The sequence below is a fragment of the Panthera leo genome, chromosome D3, assembly GCF_018350215.1.
Source record: "Panthera leo isolate Ple1 chromosome D3, P.leo_Ple1_pat1.1, whole genome shotgun sequence".
NCBI lineage: Eukaryota > Metazoa > Chordata > Mammalia > Carnivora > Felidae > Panthera > Panthera leo.
The window spans coordinates 67,856,837-67,882,266 of NC_056690.1; the positions used below are offsets into that span (position 1 = coordinate 67,856,837).

The 25,430-nt window shown below is 37.3% G+C and overlaps 1 protein-coding gene across 6 annotated transcripts in view; it reads right to left on the reverse strand.

The window, feature by feature from the left end:
* The window catches only part of SMAD2 (SMAD family member 2), an 83,235-nt gene that overhangs the window by 16,987 nt on the left and 40,818 nt on the right, over positions 1-25,430 (reverse strand). For 4 of the 6 annotated variants that reach the window (XM_042910936.1, XM_042910938.1, XM_042910939.1 and 1 more), the window contains 5 exons: positions 15,788-15,877; positions 14,537-14,730; positions 13,309-13,443; positions 10,439-10,513; positions 718-771 (listed from right to left, as the gene is read on the reverse strand). In XM_042910936.1, the coding sequence (XP_042766870.1) occupies positions 718-771; positions 10,439-10,513; positions 13,309-13,443; positions 14,537-14,730; positions 15,788-15,877 (548 nt within the window). Of the gene's footprint in view, positions 1-717; positions 772-10,438; positions 10,514-13,034; positions 13,053-13,308; positions 13,444-14,536; positions 14,731-15,787; positions 15,878-25,430 lie in introns of those variants that run through there. The other 2 variants (XM_042910940.1, XM_042910941.1) reach the window with 2 other exon arrangements.

The window sequence follows — 25,430 nt, forward strand, 5'->3', positions numbered from 1 at the left end:
TAGTTACACAAATAGAAAACCCATGCATATACAAGAAACAGAAAGTAATAAAACACAAAAGGCATGTAAGTAGAAACAGAATATAGAATCAAAAGAATCTACATATTTCATGGACCACATGAATTTAACTTCTGTAATTTTGATTAAAAGACCCAAGGAGTATCATGAACATTTTGTAGAATAAACTCCTAATGTGTAGAAACTGCAGAGAAATTGGGAAATACTGAGGTAAAACGAAGGCCAAGGATAAACTACACAATGTACACACACACACAATCTTCCATACCCCATGCATATTTGTGACTGTGTGTCTGTGTATATATACAGACACACACCTTTTTATATTAGTAATTGCTATTACAAAATATCATAAAATAAACATACCCATATAAATCTAGCCATAATATATCATAAAACTTTCCATAAAGAATATGATTTCCATGGATAGAAAGATTTATTCGGTTTGATACTGTTTTAATAGTATTAAAAGTTTTAATAGTATTGAGGTTTTAATAGTACTGAGTTTTAATAGTATTAAGGCAAATTATCATTTTTAAAAAGCACTAATTTGAACAATCATTTGATTATCCATTGAGATCTGTTTCTCATGTATACGAAAAATAATTTTCAGAGAAGACATTTGATTAACGGAATATTATAAAAGGTGGGGGGGGGGAGGGGGGAGGGTGTGGGGGAGAGGAAGTATTTGCCACTTACCCAAACTATGATTAACAGGGGAAAGAGTAGTAGGAGACAGTTCTGCTGGAGATCCTGAAACAAAAGGAGTCAATTTTGTAACAGATCTGCAAGTACTTCCAGAACTTCTGACCAAATAATTGTTAAAACTGGTTGCATCTGGTTGTAACTATCACAAATAATACAGATAGTTTACATCCTAACAATTCAAAATAGGCAACTGCAATATGTGAATTTAATTTTGGAGGCTTCAATATATAAAAGGTACAAGCGTATGAACAGCCCTAGCTTCTAGCCACCCAGTTCTCCTTCCCAAAGACATCCAGTGTTGCCAGTTCCTTGTGTACCTTTCCAGAAACAGTCTATGAGCCACACAAGCAAATATATACTGTTTTGTGCCCTTCCACCCTGATTTTTATTCACAAATGGTAACCATTCTGAACTTTGCTTTCTCACTACCAAACTTTATCAAGGATGTTAATGTTTCCTTATTTATTGCTCTCCCTTCCTCCTTCTCTCTCTCTCTCAACATAAGCTGCATAATCTTACATTATTGGTGTATTATGATCCCATATTGACGGATACTCAGACTATTTTCGATCTTCTGATTTATGAGCCAAGATTGCAATGACTAATCTTGTACATCTTGCATACTTCCAATCATATCATTCTCTTAAGAGAAACTGCCAGGTCAAAGGGTTATACATCCATAATTTTGATAGATTTTGCCAAAACTGTCATCTATAGAGGTGGTACCAGTTTACATTCCGGTGGCAACATAAATGGTGAAGAGGATGCTGATGTGTTATCACTGACAGGTGAAAACATGGTTTTAACAAGTAGAGTTCTAATTTGTATTTCTCTCATAAGTGACATGGAACAGCTTTATTAAACTTTTTTATATTGCATTTCCTTTCTGTGAACAGTCTCTTCTTTTGCTCATGTTTCTACAGTGGTGTTGATCACCCTCACTGATTTATAAAAGGGTCTTTATGTACTAGGGATATCAGTCCTTTTATGATATGGCTTGTAAATATTTGGTCATCTGTCTTAAGACTGACTCTTCCTAATTTTGATTAAGCAGAATTTTTAAAAACGATCATGTGTTTTAATTCGTGAATCATTTTGGGATATGTCACACTTCGATAAAACAGTTGTGACAGTTGGATATTCCTGACTTACTCTTAACCTTCAGGGGATACTTCTAATATTTTCCCATTAAGTAGGACGGTGATTTGGGGATGAGAGATAAAATTCCTTATTTAGCATTTTTGCATCAATAATCTCAAACAATACTGGTCTGCGGATTTACATTCTAACTGCAATGTTATACTGCCTCATGGAGACAATCTAGAAGCTTTATGTCTTTTTTAAGCTCTGTAACAGTTTACATAGCATTGTAATAAAGCATTTTTAATAGTTTGAAAGAATGCCTGTGTAAAATTGTCTGTAGCTAACAATTTTCTAGGGTTTACCCTAAGACATTTCTCTTTTCCTTCCATGAAAGTTCAGTTAAGATAGCTCTATTTTCTTGAGTCAGTTTTGGTAAATTACATTTTCTTAGAAAATTATCCATTTCTTCCTGTTTTAGGCAAACAGGTTAAACCTAATCAAGGCAATAAGGAGAGGGGGCACAGATACATAAAATACACAAACACAGAAGAAAAAAACCAGAATCTTTCAGAGACTACTTGACCCAATTCCATGCAATTACATTTTAAAGCGCATTTGTCGTAAACGCTGTTAAGCAATCTTACAATTACAGAATATGTTGTGTTTTCTGGTCATCTTCTCTTCACGTTTGGGGAAAGTTATGCTAAAAAGCACGACCCACAGCCCCCACACTTCAGGCAACACAGCAACAGTGCAGATGCAGAATAAGACAGGGAAGACCCCAGCCTCGCGCAGGTCTCCCCTCCCCCACGCCATTATAACCAGGACAAAATACCAGGCAGCAACAGGTGAGATGGCAACCCCCAAAGAAACCGATGAACCAAAAATAGAGAACAGGTGACAATTATTTTTCTGAAGACAGAACCATCTTCCCAAACAAAAAATTAAGTTCCTGAGTTCTTTTTTTGTTCTTCAGTTTGAAAAATCTGCTGGCAAGTCACAACAGGTCCAACTAAGAAAGGTCAAAATATATTTAGAACAATGAACTAAAACTCACCGTTTCCTGAAGCTGGTATAAAATAAACAAAGCTACCATGAGAAATGGAAGAAACTGCCCAAGTATTCTTATCTTTCAGCTATTGATTCCTCTATTAACTACTTGTCACTTATCAAAAGCGACCAGATCTAGAAAGAATGGCTCACTGTAATCACTCGTAAAATGTGTAAATGTTAACATAAGCTAACGATTTATTAGAAACTTTTTTTAAAGATGCAGATTAACGGATAATTAGCCGATTAGCTACTCATATATTCACACTGCTACTGAAGTCTGCGACTTCCAGTAACGAGAGTAAGAATCTTCAGTATTCAGGCAGTGGTTTCTAGTAGTACTGGAAGCCGAAGCATCTAGAGGAATACTTGTGTATCTCTGCATACAAGTTTGCCTGTAGTTGTAGGATACATTTTTCAATGAGGAAATTTTAGATCAAAAAGAACGCGGATTACATTTTTACAGGTGCCAAAGTACCTCCCCAAACGACTGGCCCCACAAATTACGAGCCAGAGTATCTTCATTCTGTGCCTCTACCTTCTGACACCTGCCTACTTGATAGGGTTAAAGAGGCTACTCTATTTTCTTGTTTCATTTTTGTTACAAATAGCACGTTCGTGTACTTTTGTCCATTTTCCTATTACCTACCATCTGTTTCTTCTTGATTTGTAAGTGGTTTTAAATTTCAAAATCAGGGGCACCCAGGTGGCTCAGTCGGCTTAAGCATCCGACTCTTGATTTGGGTTCAGATCATAATTTCCCAATCTGTGCGATCAAGCCCTGCGTCGGGCTCTGCACAGAGAGGAGCCTGCTTGGGATTCTCTCTCTCCCTCTCTCTCTGTACTCCCCCAGCCCCCATGTGCATGCGCTCTAAGTAAATAAACTTTAGAAAAAATAAATGAACTTTGAAATCAGTTATTAAGACTGGTCATTCATTTGCAACTATTTCCCCACATTTCTGGTTTCTTTTGACATAGCTTGCAAGGTAACATTAATTTTTTAAATCAGACATTACTTTTTTAGAGCAGTAGGCTCACAGCAAAAGTGAGTACAATGAAAGTACAAAGAACTCCCATATACCCATGTACACACACACGGACAAACTCCTCTGCAACGAGTACCTCGCACAATGGCTCACTCGTTGCCATCAAGGAAATGACACCGACACACCGTTATCACCCAAAGCCCACAGTTTACACTAGGGCTTCATTGTTGGAGTTGTACATTCTATGGGTTTTAACAAGAATATAACATATAGTCACCATGTAATATCCTAAAAAATAAAAATCCCCTGGGCTCTGTCTATTCATCTCTTCTTCCCCACGAGCCCCTTAGATATCACCTATCTTTTTCTTGTCTCTACAGTTCTCCCTTTTCCAGAACGTCATGGAGTTGCAATCATAAAGTATGTAGCCTTTACACTTTGGGTTCTTTCACTTGCATTGCGAATTTAAGGTTCCTCTACGTCTTTTCATGACTTGGTAGCCCATTACTTTTTAGCGCTGTGTAATACTCCTTTCTCTGGATGTACCAGTCTGTTTATCCATTCGCCTACTGAAGAACCTCGTAGTTGTTTCCAAGTTCTGGCAATTGTGAATAAAGCTGCTATACACATCCATATGCATGTTTCTGTGTGTCCCTACATTTTGAACTCTTTTGGGAAACACCATGGAGCGGGACTGCTGGATCATAAGGTAAGAGTATGTTTAGCTTTGTAAGAGGCTGCCACAATGTGTCTTCCAAAGGGGTTGTCCCATTTTGCATTCCCACCAGCCGTGAATGAGAGTTCCTGGTGCTCCACACTGTCACCAGCGTTTGGCGTCACCAGTGTCTGGATTCTGGCCATTCTCATAGGTGTGTGGTAGTAACATTTTAAATTTTATTTATTTATTTATTTAAACTTGTCGACATTGTCTCTGATGGTTTTAAACCTTGTGTATTTCTCGTTCAGATTCTTTAGGAAATTCCTCAGTGTCACGTACTAAAACTTAGAGGGTTTCATCTTTAACATTTAAGTGTTTGCTCCAAATGGAATTCATTTGGTATGAGATGAATTACATGTTCAGGGTTATCTTGCAATTTCTTTGGAGGAGTATTAGTTTGGATTCCTTGAGCAAAATTAACGGCTGAAGATACATTAGTAAGTTCAAGTGTATTAGTCAACCATAAATGAACAGATCTCAAATGAAACAACAAAAATAGAATTATTCTTTCAAACGGCATATACAAAAGGACAGTTAAAGGTCTTAAGGCCATTTCACCTGAATGTCTTTGCTTTTATATTACAGTGAAAACCCTGAAGAACTAAAATTATCTACTCTTTTGTTTTTATACCACACCTGCTGAAAAGCAAGCTTTAAAAGGACCTAATTTACTGAATACAGACCAATCACTTTCATAAACCTTTCAGGAAACTGGGAATCATGTTGGGGTAACTCCTTCAACCTTAGCTCTACACCTCATTACCAAGCAAGTCGTAGCTCAGCCATTAATCTCATTTCTCCCTATGTCATGAAACCAGCCCAGAGAAGTCTAGTGCAGCAGTCAAGAATGAGGTGTCTAGAATCTGACATCCTAGGTGCATATTTCTCTCACTTTTTAGCTCTTTTTCTATGACGTTCACTGCAATGTTGTTTTATTTTTATTTTCTGTAAACACTGAACCTTTTAAAATTAAGAGAATAATTATTGCTGGATGATGTAAATTACATGGAATGTCTGTATTTTCTTTTTTTAACCTATCTTTAATTTTTTATAATGAACACCCACTTGCAGAATTCCAAATGTTGCAGCATAAGTTCATCTGTAAAATATTCTCCTGTATTTGACACGAAATGGTAGAGACATTAGATAGGCAAGAAAAGAAAAAAGACACTTGTAATATGTCAATTCCAGCTCAAAAATGTGCTTCTTTATTATGTTATATGCATTTTCAAATTTTCAATGAGAATGAATTCTGTTTATGATGAGAATAAAGGTGCTTTTCTTTTGTTTTATTAATAACTTCTACAGGGTTTCCCTTATAATTAGAATGTAGAAGATGGAGAAAAACCCTGGATCCTAAATTAACCAGAAGAAAATACTGAAAACACACAAAAAATTATATTTTTCTTTAGAGCTACCAAAAAGCTGGAGATCTATTTATGAAGCCTAAGTGAACTAGTTTACAGAGGCGGATGAAGTCTTCCTATGTAAGCAGAGAGTAGGAACCATTTTCATCACTGAGAGCACCCGCCAAGTCGGGACACAGACACACACAGGACTGGGCTTGCCAAAGGAAAAACCAAGTAACATTTTAATGGCCACGCACAGGCAAATGGAATCTGAAAGCCCAAGCACGGACGTAGTCCTCTTCGCCAGTCAGTATTAACCCACAGGTCTTTGGCTGAGGACAGGGTAGCAGGGGGAGTTGTGGGCGGGGCTGGAAAGTAGTGAGAGGTCCTGCAGTCTTGCCACACTCCTAACTGAAAACCTGCCGAGGGAGGAGGCTGCCCCTACTTTCAAGCCTGTGGTGATCTGATTTGATTAAAACATTAAATCATCATGCATCCAACTCAACTCCTAATCGTGTGGAAGAGATCAGCTCCTCAACTTAGCAACCAGAGAGAGAAAAGGGGAATGCTTTCCAAGGGAGAATGTGATCTACGGGACTCTCTCGTATTATTTCAGCATCCAATTAAAAGAACACATGAGACATACAAGGTAGCAGGAAAGACTGACCCTTAATGAAAAGATAAAAGACAACAGAAGCAGACCTACATGTGAAGCAGATACTGGAATTACCAGATGAAGACTTTCAACTGGAAACTGTAAAACTGAAAAATAGATGACCTGAAATGAATTCACTGAATTGGCTTAACGGCAGACCAAAAGTTAGACCCTCTTATACACCACTTGACTCCCAACAAAGGTGCCAAGGTGAATCAACAGGAGAAAGAAATGTCTCTTCAACAAATGGCACCAAAACGACTGGACAAGTGTCGGGGGAAATGGAAGGGCGGGCAGAGATGGCAAATATGTAGGTAAACACAAAAAGTTACTTTGTAACCCTTTAAAGAAACCACCACCTCAAAGTCTAAAGCAAAAATAACACCCTTCGGGGATTATACACACGTGTAAGTAAAATAAAGGACGACAGAAGCACAAATAACAGAGGTAGGTGAATGGAATTAGTGTTGTAAAATGCTTACACTGCACAGGAAGCTGTAAAGTATTACAACTTAACAATCTAAGGAGAAGGTGACCCAACTGGCACTGTAATCGCTAGAACACTGAGAGAATACTACTAAGTGCTACTGTTAACAAGTCAAGAGAGTGAATAGAATGGATTCAAACATAAATATGTTTGATGAATTTGAAAGAAGGCAGGCAAATTATAAACAGAGGAACAAAAAACAGATGGAACAAATAGAAAACAAACAGCAAACTGGTAACCCAAACCCAATGACAGCAATAATTACATGAAATAAAAAGAGACTAAATATTCCAATTAAAAGACAAAGACTGACAGAGTAGGGCATACAATGCTGTCCACAAGGGACACATTTTAAACACAACGATACAAACAAACTCAAAGGATGAAAAATCTACCATACAACCAATGAAATAAATAAGAAATGGTGATGTTAACAGGAGACACGTTTTATAATGAGGGCCAAATTCATCAGAAGGACATAATAATTTTAAATGTGCACCTGTCAATGACTGAGATTCAAAATACATGAAGCAAAAACTGACAGGCCTACAGGCAGAGAAGGGCAAATCCAATATCTGAGTTGGAGACATTAATGCTCCTCTCCATTACTGACAGTACAAGTAGAGAAAAATGAGAGGGGATTAGGAAGATCTAAACACCACCACTGAGCATGCCCTAAATGACGTAGAGAACATCACATGTGCAGAACAGACCTTCTTTTCAATTATACATGAAACTCTTATCTCTACAAATAAGCCACGCTGTGGCATGAAACAATTTTAGTAAATTTCCAAAGACTGAAATCGTGCATGTTCTTTTGGGCCGTAACAGAATTAAGTTAGAAATCTAGGAAGTATCTAGAAAACTCCCACAATTCTAAAAAACCAGAGTTTAAAGAGAGTTCAATTTTGCTCTAAATTGGGGTCCTGCGTCAGTCAGAACTCACTACAGTGCTGAGAGAGGAGTAGATAGTGGGTAGAAGCCTGGTGGTTGAACCAACTTTTAACACCTCATGAATCAAGTATGTACACCGTCATTACGAGAAATAACTTACACATATCATTTGGAAAAAGTACCATCTCCCCACTGTAACGGAATTAGAAATATTAGCCTCGGTTCAAAGCAAGACCCCGAAACACTGAATCCGTTGTAGTTGATTTCACTTCTTCTCTCCTTCTCAAACTGGACCTTTATCATAACCAATGATTATCTGCACCTCATGGCGCCTCCCCTGTGTCAGCCCTATGATCAAATAGGGATTCATGCACTCACTGGAATCCTTGTGACCTTCTGTGTCTGGCTTCTTTCACTTAATATAACGCTTCCAAGGTTCATCTTCGTTGTACCATGGATCAGTACATCATTCTTTTATACGGTTGAATAATATTTCACCATACAGACACACCTCATTTAATTTATCCATTCATCATTTGATGGACAATTGGGTGGCCTCCACTTTTGCACTACTATGGGTAATACCTAAGTGAACATTTGTGCACAAGTTTAGTGTGGACGTGTTTTCAATTTTCTTGGGTATATACCTAGGAGTGAAATTGCTGGCTCATATTGTTATTCTATATTTAACTCTTTAAAGAACAACAAACTTTTCCCAAGCAACCAAACCACTTTACATTCTCACCAGCAACAAATGAAGACTCCCGACTTGTCCGAATCCCCACCAACACTTGTTATCGTCTCTTTCTGATTTAGCCAATGTAATGGTGTGAAGTGGTATGGCACCGTGCTGTTGATTTGCATGTCCCTGATGACTAATGATGTTGAGCACCTTTTCCTGGCATTCACTTTTAAATGTCACAGTGGCAGTTGTCCATCATGGGGCAAAAAGGAACACGACCGGTTCAAGAATACAGATCTTTGGCATACAGGCGTGACAGGAAGATGTATTTGGAAAGCCAAATAACGTGTGCAGTAAGACAGTGTGCATTAAGATGCACTGTTCTTTCCAGTGGTCATTAGATTATCTACATTTCTTGGTTATCTACTACTCTGAACAGTTACAAGTATGATCTGCTACAGGAGAAGCTTCTTCATCTGGGAGTCTAAATAATGGAAAGATGTGAACAACAGAATCATTGTGAAAGCCAGTCCCCAGCCCCCCACTCCCGTCAATGCTAATTCATGTAAAAATAACTTAGATTATCATAACTACAGAATGCTTTAGTATAAACTGTGTAGAAAAACTGATGGTGTAATTTGACAGGCTGTGATACTAAAGTATCCAATCCTTAAGACTGCAGACAGGGAGAAACAGAGGAAATCAGACAATTCCCATGTCACCACAACTACCTCACTGGCAACCTAATTAGTTCTGATGGATTATACATTTTATTGCAGAAGAACTGTTTTAAGGCTTTGACATGTAATATTTATTACATGCTGAAACTTTTTCTCCACTGCATCTGGAGCGGAGAGCTAAAAATTAAGAATTAACTGAATCTGGTCAGGTACAAGGTGTTTTGTGTAAACAACCTACTATCATTCAGAACTCACTATTAAGTTAAAGGAGCACAATGGGGCACCTGGGTGGCTCAGTCGGGTAAGTGTCCAACTTCGGCTCAGGTCACAGTCTCACAGTTCATGAGTTTGTGCCCCACTTCGGGCTCTGTGCTGACAGCTCAGACCTTGGAGCCTGCTTCGAATTCTGTCTCCCTCGCTCTGCCCCTCCCCCACTCATGCTCGCTCACTCTCAAAAATAAACATTTTAAAAACTTTAGAAAAAAAAATGGAGTACTGAAAAGCTGATCCTCATCCCCCATCTGCAAATTCCTCAGAAAATCTGTTACTGGGTTCATTATGGTTTTTCATCACAAACACGTTTTTTCATCGGGTAACTAAAACTTTAAACAGAAGTACAGAATACTTAAAAAGAAAAGTATTTGAGGGTTTCTAAATTTTCATTTAATCTAGGAGAGAAACCGGTAACAATTATTCTGCACAGCAGCATGTGTTAATTTTTCATTGACAAGAGGGCCCTCCCTTCAATGGTTCAAATATGATTATATCAATATAGAAGGTTCTTTTTTTGATGCATATCCCAACTTCTCTAAATTTAAGAGTTAAAAATAAGGGGCACCTGGGTGGCTCAGCTGGTTAAGCATCCAACTTCGGCTCAGGTTGGGATCTCACTATTCATGAGTTCAAGCCCCTCATCGGGCTCTGTGCTGATGACTCAGAGCCTGAAGCCTGCTTCAAATTCTGGGTCTCCCTTTTTCTCTGCCCCTCCCCCACCTGTGCTCTGTTTCTCTCTCAAAAGTAAACATTAAAAAAAAAAAAAAAAAAGAGCTGTAAATATTTCTTGTGGATTCCAAACAGGACAAAAACATATTATCCCACTGTTGAGGGATTTGGAAAGGTGAGGTTTACCTGTATCCATACTTTGGTTCAACTGTTGATCACTCGTTTCTCCATCCTCACTGATATATCCAGGAGGTGGCGTTTCTACAAAAGTTCAGAACAAATCAAGCACAGTTGCAATTTCATCTCACCACCTTTGTCCTACTACTAAAGATAACTAAAGAATCACTCTGAATATTATATAACATTATTATAAAAAGCAATATTTGGTACCAAGGGCTTAAAATTCAGGTTTTGATCCAAATCTTATAGGTGAATCCTTAAAGCCTACTTGTAATATGATCAAGCTCTCTAGGCATATTTTCTTAGCTATTATTTACATATCTGGCTCATTCCCATATGTATATTTTCTGGGGCAAGAGCCAAAAATAGAACTTCAAAGATGCCTCAGTACTGAATCAGTATGCTTCAAAGACATTAGTACCTAAATTTTTTTTTTTTTTTAAACTAATGGCCATCATCGATGGGTGACACCTAAGAGGTGATTAAAGGACCCACCACACGTATGAAATTTCAGATTACAAAGTACTACGGGCTCACATTAGGTTCTATGGGTAAAATAGGGTAATATGGTTCAGGCCTGGTCTTGCTTGAGTTTCACCTACAAAGTATACTTCTCCAGGGATTTCTAACCAGTAAATCCTGAGTGTTTGAAGCAGAAATTTAAATCCAAACAGACTACTGCACAAACCTGAGGTAAAATACTCGCTGAAGGTAAGAAAAGTAAGCTTCTAATGTGCCATTTCCAAGATGCTTTATGAACAAGATGTTTACATTCAGGAGGCATCTGAAGAGCTGAATAGGCTTCGTGTAAGATAAATACATTTCTATAATTTTACCAATTATAATTTCAAGGAGGAAAACTAAGTTTAAGGGATTATCAACAGTTTAACATTTAGATGCCTGGATAGTTTTAAGCAATTCAAGATAATGTAATTATCAAAAGGGAGAGGGAGAAAATGGGGGTTAAAGGGCTTCTTTGTTTAACCCTTTACGCTCTCCCTTCAACACGCTAACTGCAAATCTGAAGTTTCAAACTCTTCATTAAGTGTCAATACCCTAAAAGTGTTACTGATGAAATTCTCAAAATAAAATACCTTCAAATGCTCAAGCAATAAAGAACACAAAAATAAGATAATGCACATCAATATGCACTACCTTCAAGGTTAAAGCTGATAAAATTACACAGAGCTACGCTTTGCCAGTTTACCCATCCATGTCTCAAAGGTCTAAACAGGAAGAAATACAGAACTTTTAAATACTTTATCCTGTTTTGCTTTTCTCCATTATTATGTATAAAATAATAAATAATACAGCTATTATCATTTTGGAGAAAATACTAAAATTTCCTTTGAAGTGGAACAAAAAGTGAACCCTTAACTTTCACTGCCAGCTGGAGCTGGGTAAAGCCCCATTGTGCAGAGAGGCAAATAGGTGTGATCCACTTTTGATTTGCTACTTTGTAAAATAAACCAAATCTAAACAAAGAAAGAAAGGAAAATAAACCCAAGCATCTCCACAAGGAAAAACCACTAACCGTTTTGATTAACAGCCTTCCAAATAATTACCGGGTAGGTGTCTTACAAGACTGTATGCTTACGTCTCGGTTTCCTAGTATTGTTGAATAATACAAATTCCCACATCAAAGACTTAAAATGTGCCCCCCACACCACACACAACCATGTCCGGCCAAGTCTTCCCCGGCGAGTGACCTGTTTCAGTCCTGCCCTCCCCTGCTGGTCCTCGCATTCCACCCGGCTCTAGGCCCTGCCCTCCTAACTTCTCAAAAAGCGTGTCTCCTAGCAACCTAAAAAGCAGTCTTAAGCCCTCTTTTGGAACAAAATAATTGTAAAAAAAAAAAATTATGCACATTAAAACAATCAGGCAACACTTTCTACCTTAAATTTAGCTATTTTTAAAAATCCTTTTTATGTCTTTAAATTGTCAATGAACAAGCATTTCTTCCATGAGACATATTAAAGAGATCTTTTTTTAAATGTACTGGAAACTAACTTCCTTATGTATTTTCTGTTGTATACTGAAAATAAGAGTGGAATGGAGACGCTGTTACAAAAGGAGAAAAAAAATGAGACATTAAAATATCCAATGGATAGCTTCATCCCCATTTGAATATGGTACCTTTAATTTCTGCTGGGGGGGGGGGGAACCCCAAAAAACAAAAAAGGGAAACACAAAGTAAGAAAGTAAGAAAATATTAGTTGTTCTCCTAAAAGAACAGTGAAAACTAAAAGTGCGTTGTGGCGTATTATTAGATCACGTACTACAATAATCTGAGCAGGATTTGAGAACCATGTAGTTAAATTCATTCACTTCCCAGCAGAGGTGACTGGGGCCCAGATGAAAAAGAACCGAATTAGAGGATTTATGATTTTCAATACAGCAGTGTTGCTACATCTGTAGGAACTCAAATATTTTATCTTCTATAGGCATAGTACATTTCTCTTTAACATTATCAAGCTATCTATGAAAATGCTTATTTGGGTGGTTTTTAGTTACACTTGCTTCAGGAATACCTTTTTCCTGAACAAGTTATTTTGCTTACATTCTGCATCTCTCTTAGCTTCAACAACTAAGACAAACTTACTAAGATCTTTTCTTTTCTGCTTCTCACAGTACTTTGATTAAAGCCACTGCAAAAGAAAATGAAATATAAAGTAAAACTTTTCTCCAGACAAAAGTGTTTAAAGTACGAGGCTTATACATTTCACAAAATAATCAACCAACAAAGCAGATTTTTCTATTCAAAATCCAGAAGCATTTTTTTTTAAGTCAAATCACAATTTACTAGTATGTGAATGTTTATGAACAAAATCTGTTTATCTATCCCAATTTTCAGGAGATTCAGAAGGTGAAAATACCTGGGATGTAATTACTCTGTGGCTCAATTCCCGCTGGGAAATTAGTGTTTTCTGGAATGGAGTGGGTATAATCATCCAGGGGAGGCAGTTCGGTCAGGATCTCGGTGTGCCGTGGCACCAATACCGGAGGCAAAACTGAAAGAGTAAAAGGAACCCAGGTTAATGGCAAAGAGCACAGGATGGGCACCAGGGAAGGGGGACAGACCAGACCTTTATTAAAAAAATTCACACACACACAAAAGGAAGTAGCCTGCTTAGTTTTTAAAAATTTAGGGTCCATCAATTTAGCCTTATATTAGTTCCTAAGAAATTGACAAATCTGACTGGTTTTAATTTGCCATGGAGTCCAGAATCTAAATTTCCAAGTTTCAATTTATCCTGTACTTTGAGGAACAAGGACATTCTGATAATGCTATAACATTACCGTAAGAGTTCATATACCCCCATTGGAAAAGTTGCAGGAAGATCTGTGAAGTCAGATTTAGGCCATTTCTAGAAACATAGCTGTACTGAAATTGAAAATTTTAAAATTTTCAAGTATGCAGCTAACTAAGTAAACTAAAAGTCTTGCTGTGGATTTCACAATCTGCTTAGATACAGATGATACCATTAAAGTACTTCAAAGAAAATACTAAAGCATACAATGACTGAAAACAGCTCAGGCAGCAGACAGGTAGAGAGGTGTATCAGTTTAGTTCCAACCAGACTGTGAATCCGGAGATTAGAACTTCCTGAATAGGGGCTCCTGGGTGGCTCAGTCAGTTAAGCATCAGACTTCAGCTCAGGTCATGATCTCACAGTTCATGGGTTCGAGCCCTGCGTCAGGCTCTGTGCTGACAGCTCAGAGCCTGGAGCCTGCTTCAGATTCTGTGTCTCCCTCTCTCTCTCCCTGCCCCTCCCTCCCTCATAATCCCATGCACACACACTCTCTCTCTCTCAAAAAAAATAAACATTACAAAAAAAAAAAAGAATTTTCTGGATATGTAATTTTGAGGTCAAAGAGTATGCTATCCCAAGAAACTGACATCTCTTATCCTCTCAAGTTTATTTTCCCACATTTAAAACGTTTTAAAAGTAGTTTTAATTATTACCAAATAATACACTAAATTTCAGGTGATTTATTGCAATTTTACACCAAAACTTCCCAGGGGCAATTACATAGCAGTGCCTCATTTACTTAAGTTCAAGCATTTAATTTAAAACAAGGAAACAAATCTAATTTTTCTACCTGGTGTTTCAACTCTCTGGTAGTGGTAAGGGTTTACACATACTTCATCCTTTTTAAGATTGAAAGCATATTCGCAGTTTTCAATGGCTTTGAGTTCATGGTGACTGTGAAGGTCAGGCCAACGCCACAATCGGCAATATATCACATGTGGCAGTCCTTTTCGATGAGACACTTGCAGACGGCCATCCAGAGACCTGTCGAGAAGCAAGGGGAAAGAAACGTGGGAACTTTAAAAAAAAAAAACAGGCGCAGCTGACTGGGCTCAATTAATACAGTAAGAGCATAAAGAAAGGAATGACAGACATTTAGTTAGTTTTAGTGAGTACAAGGAAGAAAAATGTACTATTTAATGGGTCGGATATAAAAGCAAGCAGCACCACACTACAGATGTTTCTCATAAATAGGCTACATAAATGACTCAGATGTCAATGAATGGCTAACCACTTGGGAAGAAATTGAGTTTTTTAAAAAAAGGATCATAGAGTCTGCTCGAAAAACTTTTTGTCAACTTCTATCTTGAGTAAATCAAACTCTTATTTAGGGATGCTTTGAAGGGCATTGATACTGTAGGTGACTGAGTTATCAAAAAAAAGGAACTAGTGTGAAGAATGGGAAGTACCAACAATGATGTAAAGTAACTTACTCAATCTAATGTAACTCATTACCCAGTTGTGACTGTTTTGAGGACCGAGGTATATTCCTACAGCTCACACATAAATGCAGATGGTGATGAGTATGATGAGATGAAATGGACATATACCAAAATGCTCAAAAAGAGAATAAGGTGACTTTAAAAAAAAAGAGAACATAAAAATGAGTTAGCCTAGCGTGAATTGTGATAGGAGGGGCTTGGTAAATAACTACGTACTTATTAGTATAAAAAAGATGAGTTTAGATGATAGCAAGAAATTTAGCAAAAACTGGTTAGGTATCTACTTGAAAATTAGGCCAACAACAGATTATAATCTAGTCTCAAAATCAAATGAGAATATAGTTATTATCGAAGTTCCTATTCTTTAGGGGATGCAGTAATTTAAAGAAGATTCAAAAGTAGAATTTCATTGATCAAAACAGCAGCTGACACATTTAATATATCATTAATACTGGCAAGCAGGTATTTTAAATGCCATGCCTTATTTACATTAAGGAAACATCCTAGGCAAAATGATACTGAGCAACCCCTTACAGGTCTTCCAAAACAGCCCCCCCGCCCCAAGATTGCTAGGATTCCATAGAGGGCAGAATATTCACCTGGTTTGTTCAGAGAAGCTGTAAAGGCCTGCTGTATCCCACTGATCTATCGTATTTGGTGTACTCAGTCCCCAAATTTCAGAGCAAGTGCTGTGCATAAATTGAAAAACAAAAAATTGATGTGAACATGGAAGCATGGTTATTCAAAATACCATGATGTAAAACATGGAAAATGTACAGAATACTTCCTTCACCCAGAAAATATATATACATTGCTTCACTTTTTCACGGGCTTTTAGTGCTGGTTTCTATATTTTCTATATGAAGGAAGCCAATAAAATGGAACATGTGACTCCAGATAAGTTATGATTATGTTTTAAAAATGTGAACACCAATGCTCTCTAGCTTAATGAAATCATACCTATAATGCCCCTTCCAATTTCCACTACTCACAGCAAAAGATCTAATACCTATGCCATCAGCCTTACTAACAGTGCGTCGTTCTATAATCTAGTTTAAAAACTTAGCTAAAAATGGATGTCGACTGGTCTTTTTAATACAGGAAAAATTTCACTTAAATTAGATACATACCCAAAGTTAATATTTTCACATTTGTTTGAGAAACTCACACGTTCAGTTCTACTGGAAGTTATTACTGCTCTCTTATTGCTACGATGGAGAAGGAAGTGCATTTTGAAGTCATTCTAACAGAGCATAACCACCTTAAAAGTTCTGAGAAACTGCTGTGAGGATATGTCAAAGTACCAAATTCTAAAATGGCAGGACGGATATAAAAGATGTGCTGTGTCTCGTTTTCAAAAGTCAATGCACCTGAAAGACACAGACCAGAAAGGTCTCAAACTTTTTCTTCCACATCTCCTTCCAGAACATCGGCATGCCCAGAGATAATTCTCCCTATTTTCCCTGCCACAATTTCAAAGTAACTTCTTATCTGTGGGAGGAGGGAAGGAGACCTTCAAAGGCAGCCTGGAATGGGAACTTGTGCCTGTCAACGTGTCTCAGGTCAGAAGCTGTACTTTTACAATCAGAGTCAAAAGGTAATTTCTGAAACAAACTCAAACTCCATTTCTCTCATATTACAAAATCATCAAAATTTCAAAGAGGAGGAAGAATCGTTTCAAAACAGTGTTTGAAAGTAAAATCAAACAACTGATTAAACTCCAGGTGCACACACTGCTAAAGAGCTAACTGAATCAACATTTCAAAGGACAATGGTGAGAAGTGCCGCCTTCCTGTGGCCCGAAAACACACATCCTGTGGCTCCAGGGCTCCAGGGCCTCTCCCAGGGCCTCCAGACACTTTTCAGGCCATGCCTTGGGGGGGCCACAGCAACTATACTGGTTGGCTTTTACAAATGCATTTTTTGATACTCCCCAGCACCCTTTTAAGATACTTAACAGATTCTCTCGCTTTGCAGGCTTCAGAAATCGATCTTTCATTTTCCAAAAGACAAAAGTCAGAAAAAGCCAAGAAACTGGAAAATGATTTAATCTTTTCCCCCCAAAGACGTACTGACTATAAATAAAACCCATGACCACACATGGTTCTTCTAAGATATTTATCAAGTGTCTACTGAGAACATATAGCACCATGTAGCTTAAATCACGAACAAAATCACCTACATTCTAGAGTGTTACGAATCTGAATTTAAACCTCAGAAGGAAAGGTATACAGCTTACTCTTCAGCCTTTGAAAATAATCCAAGGAAAATTATTAACAAGAGATTAGATTCAGAGGCAACTCTGCTCCTATGAGAGTAGAATGAAGATTTCACTAAAGTAATTCTGACACTGACACAGAACCAGAATCTAAAAGAGAGAAAAGCTTAAGTTGTGCGTTTATTCAAGCCTTGAAATAAATCAGAAAATAATCAACATTATGTTCAGAACATGCAATCAATCAACAGGCAGGCCAACCTAGATCCCAAGCCTAACTCTGCCACTTTCCAACTTGCATATTAAGGTATAGTTAAGCCTCAGTTCTACTGTTTATGGTAACATCTCTCTCCACAATTGGAAGGTTTACTTAAAAATAATAAATTTCCTTCTAGCTAGCAAAATTTTTGCTTGTTTATATAAGAAAAAGTATTTTTTAAAAGCATCAATTTATAACAAAACACAAAAGCACCTGGAATAAATGTAAGTACAAATGTGGCAAAACTATACAAAGAAACATTTTCATTATTACTGAAGAACACAAAGGAAACGAAGCAAAGAGAAAAACGCATATCTTCCTATTCAGGAAGACAACATCATAGTGACATCAATTCTGCCGAATTTATTATTTGATACAATCTCAGTAAAAAGCTCAGACAAAATTACTCCAAATATAACATACCAAAATAAGTAAGAATGATCAGGAAACCTTTAACAAAGAAGAGTAGAGAACTCTGAAACACAATATAAATTCTCAATGGAAACTGTACACAATTAGCAAAAGAGTACACGAATAAAACAAAATAGAGGTTCTGTCTGTAGAGTAGCCTTAATTAGGCAAACCCTCCTTCAGACAATAATGACAGCCTCTGAACAAAATATAATAAAATCAACCATTTGAAAATGGTGGAGAGGGACCAAAAGGACAACATCAAAGGGAAGTCAAACCTTTGCAAGAGGGGAAAGTGAATGAGATGCATTTATGTGGCCCTGTATCCAAGGATAGCCCCACAGTCTAAGCTAGGCAGGGCAACTAGACCTTAAGCAGAAAACCACAGTTTTACTGACTTGCACAAATAATCAGAGAATGGATCTGGGGCTGCCAGAGAGGCTGAAAAAAGAAGAGGAAAAATCCTATAAAGAAGGAGTCATGCGGGGGAGGGGGGGATCAAAATATGAATGTGAACTCTGCCCAAATCCTCGACTGATTTGTCAACTATATACGTGGGGGAGACTATGTGGCCTGCCGAAAACCTGCATTTGGAAGTCCGGAAACACCAAGTGCTAAAATCTCAACTGTTGCTTTTACATCAGAGGCAGACAGTTTGGACTATGAGGCCAACCAAAACTATCTGCTAGAACAAAAATCAAAACTCTTCAGAGGAAGATAACAGAATTTAGTCTCTACAGTATTTCATCCCAAATATCCTGTATAAAAAGCACAAATTACTAAACATATGAAGAAATAGGAAAATGTTACCCCTAGTCAAGAGAAAGAATAGCCAATAGAAATAGATCCTCAAAATCCTAAAAGACCAGGATTTTAAAGTAACTACTGTGAACATGTTCACAGACTTAATGAACAGACAGGAATCTCGGTTGGTGATGAAAACTATCAAAATGAATCAAAAGGCAATTCTAGAACTGAAAACTACAAAATCAAAAATAAAAAATGAACCTGATGGTTGGAGAAGACACAACAATCAGTCAATTTGAAGATGAGTCAATAGAAATTGTCAAAGCAGAAGAACCAAAATAAAAAAGACTGAATAACAAAAAGGATAGTCTCAATAACATGTGCAGTTCTGAGAGGAAACATGAAAAACCGGAAAAAAATATCTGAAATGGTAATGCCTAAAACATCTTCAACTTCAGTGAAAAATTAAACTGATACTTCTAAGAAATTCAGTGAATAACAAGCAGTTTAACTACAAAGAAAATCACACTTGGGCACATCACTGTCGAAATACTTAAAAGATAAAAAGAAAATCTTCAAAGTGGTAAGAATTACAAAACTCTTGGCACAAGTACTCCATCTAAACTCCTGCACTAAGACACTTAACTAAGCTCTAGCATGGCTTTTAGGAGCCTAAGGCCAAGTCCCTCATAGGACCCAGACCCTTTTGAGCTCCTGTTTGGAAAAGGTCAAGGCGGCCAAAAGAAGTTACCGTTTGTTCCAACCAACACTTGTCCATAGGCCCCTGACTTCCTTTCCTTAGAGCATTTATTTTAAAAACTCGCACTTGTCAATCCTTTTCCTGTCTCTTTGAGATGTATTATGTGTCTCCTACAACTCAGGAGTGTCTTTCTCAAGCACCTGAAATCCATTCCTTTGAAATGTAATCAGTCACCAGAAAGGACAAGGCCTCTGTATCCCAGGCTACCCTCAGAGAGAGGGTAGAAGCCTAACTTGAGAAATGCCATTTAGCAGACACAGACGGCCACATTGACACTGACCAACCAACCCACTAACCCATTTTTTTTTTTTTTTTGGTAACTTTTCAGTTCCCTAACTCCGTTCAAGCCTCTATTCATTCCTGCTGCCTACTCTCCTATTCTCCCAGTCACCTCTGTGCAAATCAAACCTGAGCTCAGCTCTTCTCCTACCATTGTGATTACTGAATAAAATCTGTTTTTACCACCTTGAAACAGTATCTGGCTTTAACTCTGACAGCAGCTGGAGTAGAACAATCCACATACACAGAGCCATGAGCACATGAGTAACAATTTCTCATCAGAAACAGAAACCAAAAGACAATGGGACATCTTTAAAGAGCTGAACGGAAAAACAAACTCAACCTAAAATCTATACCCCATAAAAATATCCTTCGTATAGTAAGCCAAAACAAAAATATGTTCAAGTAAACAAAAATTGAGATCTCATTTGTAGCAGACTTTTCCCAAAGAAATGCTAAAGGAAAGTTCTTCAGGATAAAGAGAAACAGCAACAGATGAAAACTCTCAATCACTGAGAAAAATTAAGATAACTAGAAAGTATTAAGTATGCAGGAAAATGTAAAAGACAATTATTTTTCTCTTAATTCCTACAAAAAGGAGATGACTGGTTACAGCAAAAATTGTAACTCTAAAAGTATGTGGATGCAATTTGTAGGACAACAGCAACAGAAACAAAAGGACGTGTTAAAAACAGCTATACTGTCACAAAGCTAAGGATTCATACTGTCATTGAGAAAGCAACCCTTGCCCCTGAAAAGGGGAAGAGACAGAGAAAAAATGCATATAGAAAATTAACATGAAACACTAAAAAATAATTAACCTCAAAGGAAGGAAGGAAGAAAAGACGACCAGATGATAATAGAAAACAAAGAATAAAGTGTAATGGGTAAAAGGGTAAATCCAACCACATCAGTAACAATACATAAATACACCACATATTCCAATAAGCAGCAGACACTTGTCAGAATGAGTACAAGATATAAAACATCTACAAAAAAGATGTATACCATTAAGCTGAAAATATCAGAATGGAAATACACAATTCATGCAAGCAATAAGCTTAATAAAACATAATATCAGAAATATAAGATTTTAACACTAAGAATATTATCAGAGATAACATATTTCATAATAAGGTCAATTCATAAGAAGACATTAACAATCCTATGTGCATCTAAGAATACAGTGTTAGGGGTGCCTGGGTGGCTCAGTCAGTTAAGTGTCCGACTTGGTTTTGGCTCAGGTCATGATCTCATGGCTTCATGGGTTTGAGCCCCAGACTGGGCTCTGCACTGGCAGAGTGGAGCCTGCTTGGTATTCTCTCTCTCTCTCTCTCTCTCTCTCTCTCTCTCTCTCTCTCTCTCCTCTCTCCTCTCTCCTCTCTCCTCTCTCTGCCCCTCCCCCTACTTGTGCCCTCTCTAAATAAATATAAATACAAATACAAATATAAATAGTTTTAAAATGCATGAAGCAAAAACTAACAGACCTAAAGGAAGAAATGAACACATCGACAATCAGAAATTTCAGTAACTCTTTGGATAGGCTGCCAAAAAGAAAAAAAAAAAAAAAAAAAAAGCCATATATCACAGAAGAGCTGCACAATCCTATCAACCAACCATTTGATCTAAGTGACATGTACAGGATCCTTTTCAAGTGTACAGGGAACAATAAGAAAAAGAGATTGTATGCTAGGGCCATAAAAAAAAGGTCAATTAGGGGCACGGAGGTGGCTCAGTTGGTTAAGCAGCTGACTCTTGACTTTGGCTCAGGTGGTGATCTCACAGTCATGAGACTGAGTCCCAAGTTGGGCTCCATGCTGGGTGTGGAGCCTGTGTAAAATTCTCTCCCTTCTCTCCCTCTGCCCCTCCCCTGCTTGCTGCACACTCGCTCTTTCAAAAAAATTTTTGAAGGGTCAATTAATTTGGAAATTAACAACACACTTCTAAATAACCCATGGGTCAAAGAAGAAATCACAAAATAAATTAGAAAATACATGACAATGAATCTACAGTATAAGAAATTGGAGAGGGGGTGCTAAATCTAAAGTAATGATTAAAGGGAAACTTACTGCTTAAAAACTATGTTAGAAGGAAGAAATACTTGAATGACATAATCAACAATGATATAGTTCTAATCAGCACTGTACTGGAGGTCTTAGCCAGTGCAATATGGCAAGAAAAAGTAAAAACAAAATACTGGAAGGGAAGAAATAAAACCACTTTTTTTTAAAGCCAAATTCAAAGAAACAGAGAGCAGAATGTTGGTTACCAGGGGCTGGAGAGTGGGAAAAATGGGGATATGCTGGTCAAAGGATACAAACTTTCAGCTATAAGATGAATAAATTCTGCGGATCTAATGTACAGCATGGTGACTATACTTAACAATACTGTACTATATATTGGAAAACTGTTAAGAGAACAGATCTTACAAAGTTCTCTCTCCCTCCACAAAAAAAGGTAATGTGAGGGGATGGAAGTGTTAACTAACTTTATTGAGGTAATCATTTTGCAGTAAATGTGCATCAAACTATCACACTGTAAACCTTAAACTTACATGTTATATGACAATAATCTCAAGAAAGTTGGAACAGAAACCCTGCTTTTGTGGACAATAATATAATTATTTATATAGAAAATCTCTGAAGCAACTTCTAGAACTCATTAGTAAACTTAGCAATGCTACAGAATATAAGGGCAACTTATAAAAATCCATTATATTTCTATATGCTAGCAATAAACAATTTGAAAATTAAAAAATTTAATTCCATTTATGATAGTGTCAAAAACCAAAATATTTAGACAAAAGGTTTAATGCAAGATATATAAGGCCTGTACACTAACATCTAAAAACTTTAAAGAAACCTAAGTATACAAAGACCTACCCTGTCTCTAAAGATCAAATGACCCAATATTATGATGTCTATTTTCCCTAATTTCCTGATAATATTGGTCTATGTTTTTTCAAATCCATCCCAATCACGATTTCAGCAAGATACTTTTATAACAATTGACAAGCTGATCAGAAGTGCAAAGGATCTCGAATAGCAAAACAATCCTGAAAAAGAATTACTGATACAACATGGATGAGATATATTTATCTCAGGAAGACTTAGTTGGCTGAAAGAAGATGAACATAAAAGACTAGACACTGAATGATTCCATTCACATGAAGTTCTAGAAGGGGGGGAAAAAACCAAACTGAAAGTAAAAAAAAAAAAAAAAAAATTCAAATAGTGGTTGCCTCAGAAAAACCACTGGGAAAGAGTATGAAAGAATGTTCTGGGTGATGAAAATATTCTTTATCTTGATACCCTGTACATGCATTTGTCAAATCTAATCTTATTTAGCACTTATGATTTATGTACTTTGTCATTCGAAAACTGAACCTACAAAAACAACAAACCAAAGAAAAATCCCAAAAGAACTCAATGAAACTCAAAATGGAAAGTAGCAACACACAAATATTCATACAGTAATTTAGTATATGAGTATATGATAAAGCTCCCTCTGAACTGACAGGGAAAACTCTCTAAAATATCATACATATTAAGTGCAAAAAAGCAAATACAGTATGTATAGTATCTGTTAAAAAAAAAAAGAAAAGGACAAATAGAAATATCTGTAAGTTTTTGTGTACACATACAGGAAACACACACACACACACACACACGAACAGAGGTTATCTGAGGTGAGAAGGAAGGCTTTTCAATGTTTGCTGTTTGTAGGTATGCATGCATGTATGTGTATGTATAAATGTATATGAATTTTTAAACCACTGAATATATTGCCTTTTATGATGAAACAAATGAAACAAAAGAAAATACTGCCACAGAATTAAATGCAAGTCAAGTCATCTTGACATTTCTATAAAAAGATCTGCTTCTAACCTTAGTTAACTAAGCGTAAGTACAGATTGTTATTTCCTATTCTGTGTCATTTCAGCTCACTTTGGGCATCGCTGCAGGAGATGATAAAGTGCCAGCTGGAGCCCTGTTGATTCTCTTCTGGCACAATGTCTTCTCTCTCTAACATGGACCTTTGGAACCCATTTTCTTCTACATGCATTTATATCAACAGCCCCTTCCTAGCCTCCTTTTGACTTCACTATTAATTCTTTCGGTTTGCCTACCAAACCAGGTCAATTTTTAAGACCAACCGGAGTCTAGGGGATTAAGTCAGGCAAGTTTCAATCACCCCCTCTTCCTTAAACATTGGTTCTTTATAACCACATGTTATTTTGCCCATAAGACCCTGAGCTCCCAAAGATCTCTGCGTACCTACCAGCTAGTCACAAGGTACTGGTGACTAAATCAGTATTTTTATAGCATAAAAACTGGATCACAGGGGTGCCTGTGTGGCTCAGTCTGAGCATCAGACTTCGGCTCAGGTCATGATCTCGTGGTTTGTGAGTTTGAGCCCCGCTCTGACAGCTCAGAGCCTGGAGCTGCTTTGGATTGTGTGTCTCCCTCTCTCTCTGTCCCTCCCCTGCTCACGCTCTGTCTCTCTCTCAAAAATAAAAAAACATTAAAAAAACAAAAAAATTAAAAACTGGATCACCAAACTCCTAATCATACTAAGACATCTATTTTAAGTAACAGTGCAGAAAAATGGCTCTCTCGGATTTTCAGTTTGTTAATAAGGAGTGGCAACTTGTAATTGCAAGTATAGACAGTTCCTATAAAAATGTGAAAAGAAACAAATGCAGGAAAAATGTTAAAGAAATAGCACTGACGGTAACAACTACATAAAAGATCTTTTACACATTCCCTATTTCAATAAATCTAGAATGTCACCTATTTAAAATACATTATTTTGTGTTACGTGAAAAAGAAAAAACTCTTCTAATTTTACTTACAAGATCCATCCCAAGGTGAAAACATGGTCATCTTGGAATCCATGAAATATGGACTAACAATTACCTTCCTGAGTTAGCTACTGCATGTCAGGCACAGGTAAGACTTTTAATATTATGGACCTTATAATAACCTGCAAGCTATGTATTGCCATTTCATTTTAAATTAAAAAAAAAAAACTCAGCCTCAGAGGGAAAATAAAAGAACAAGGTTATACACCTAACAAGAGACAGGGCCAGGATTCTAGTCCACATCTTACCAAACAACGCTCTCACTCTACCAAGAGCTTTCTAAGCTTTTACTTTAATACCAACTTACATCAGCATTTCTAGGACTAAAGCCTACGGATACCGGGGCATCTCAACTACAGTACTTGCAAGGGTGTGTCTGGTTCCCACAGTAACTTTTTAAGTTACATTTTTATTCTGAGATAATAGTAACTTCCATATCCACATACCCTGGGATATGGGTCACCAGGATAAGCCCCAGTCTTTATTGCTTTATCACCTCAACGTCTGGGTTTGGATCTGTTACAAGCACCTCAGCACCAAGGGTAAATAGATCAACTTAACGTGCAAATGATGACATCACACCAGAAAGGCCAAATGGTATCGGGGTGTGTGCTACTTAAATTATGTTTCACAGCAGTTGTAGAGAAAAGAAGTAGGAGAATTTAGCAACACTGGGCACGTGGCAGTACACTGACCTCCTGAGAACT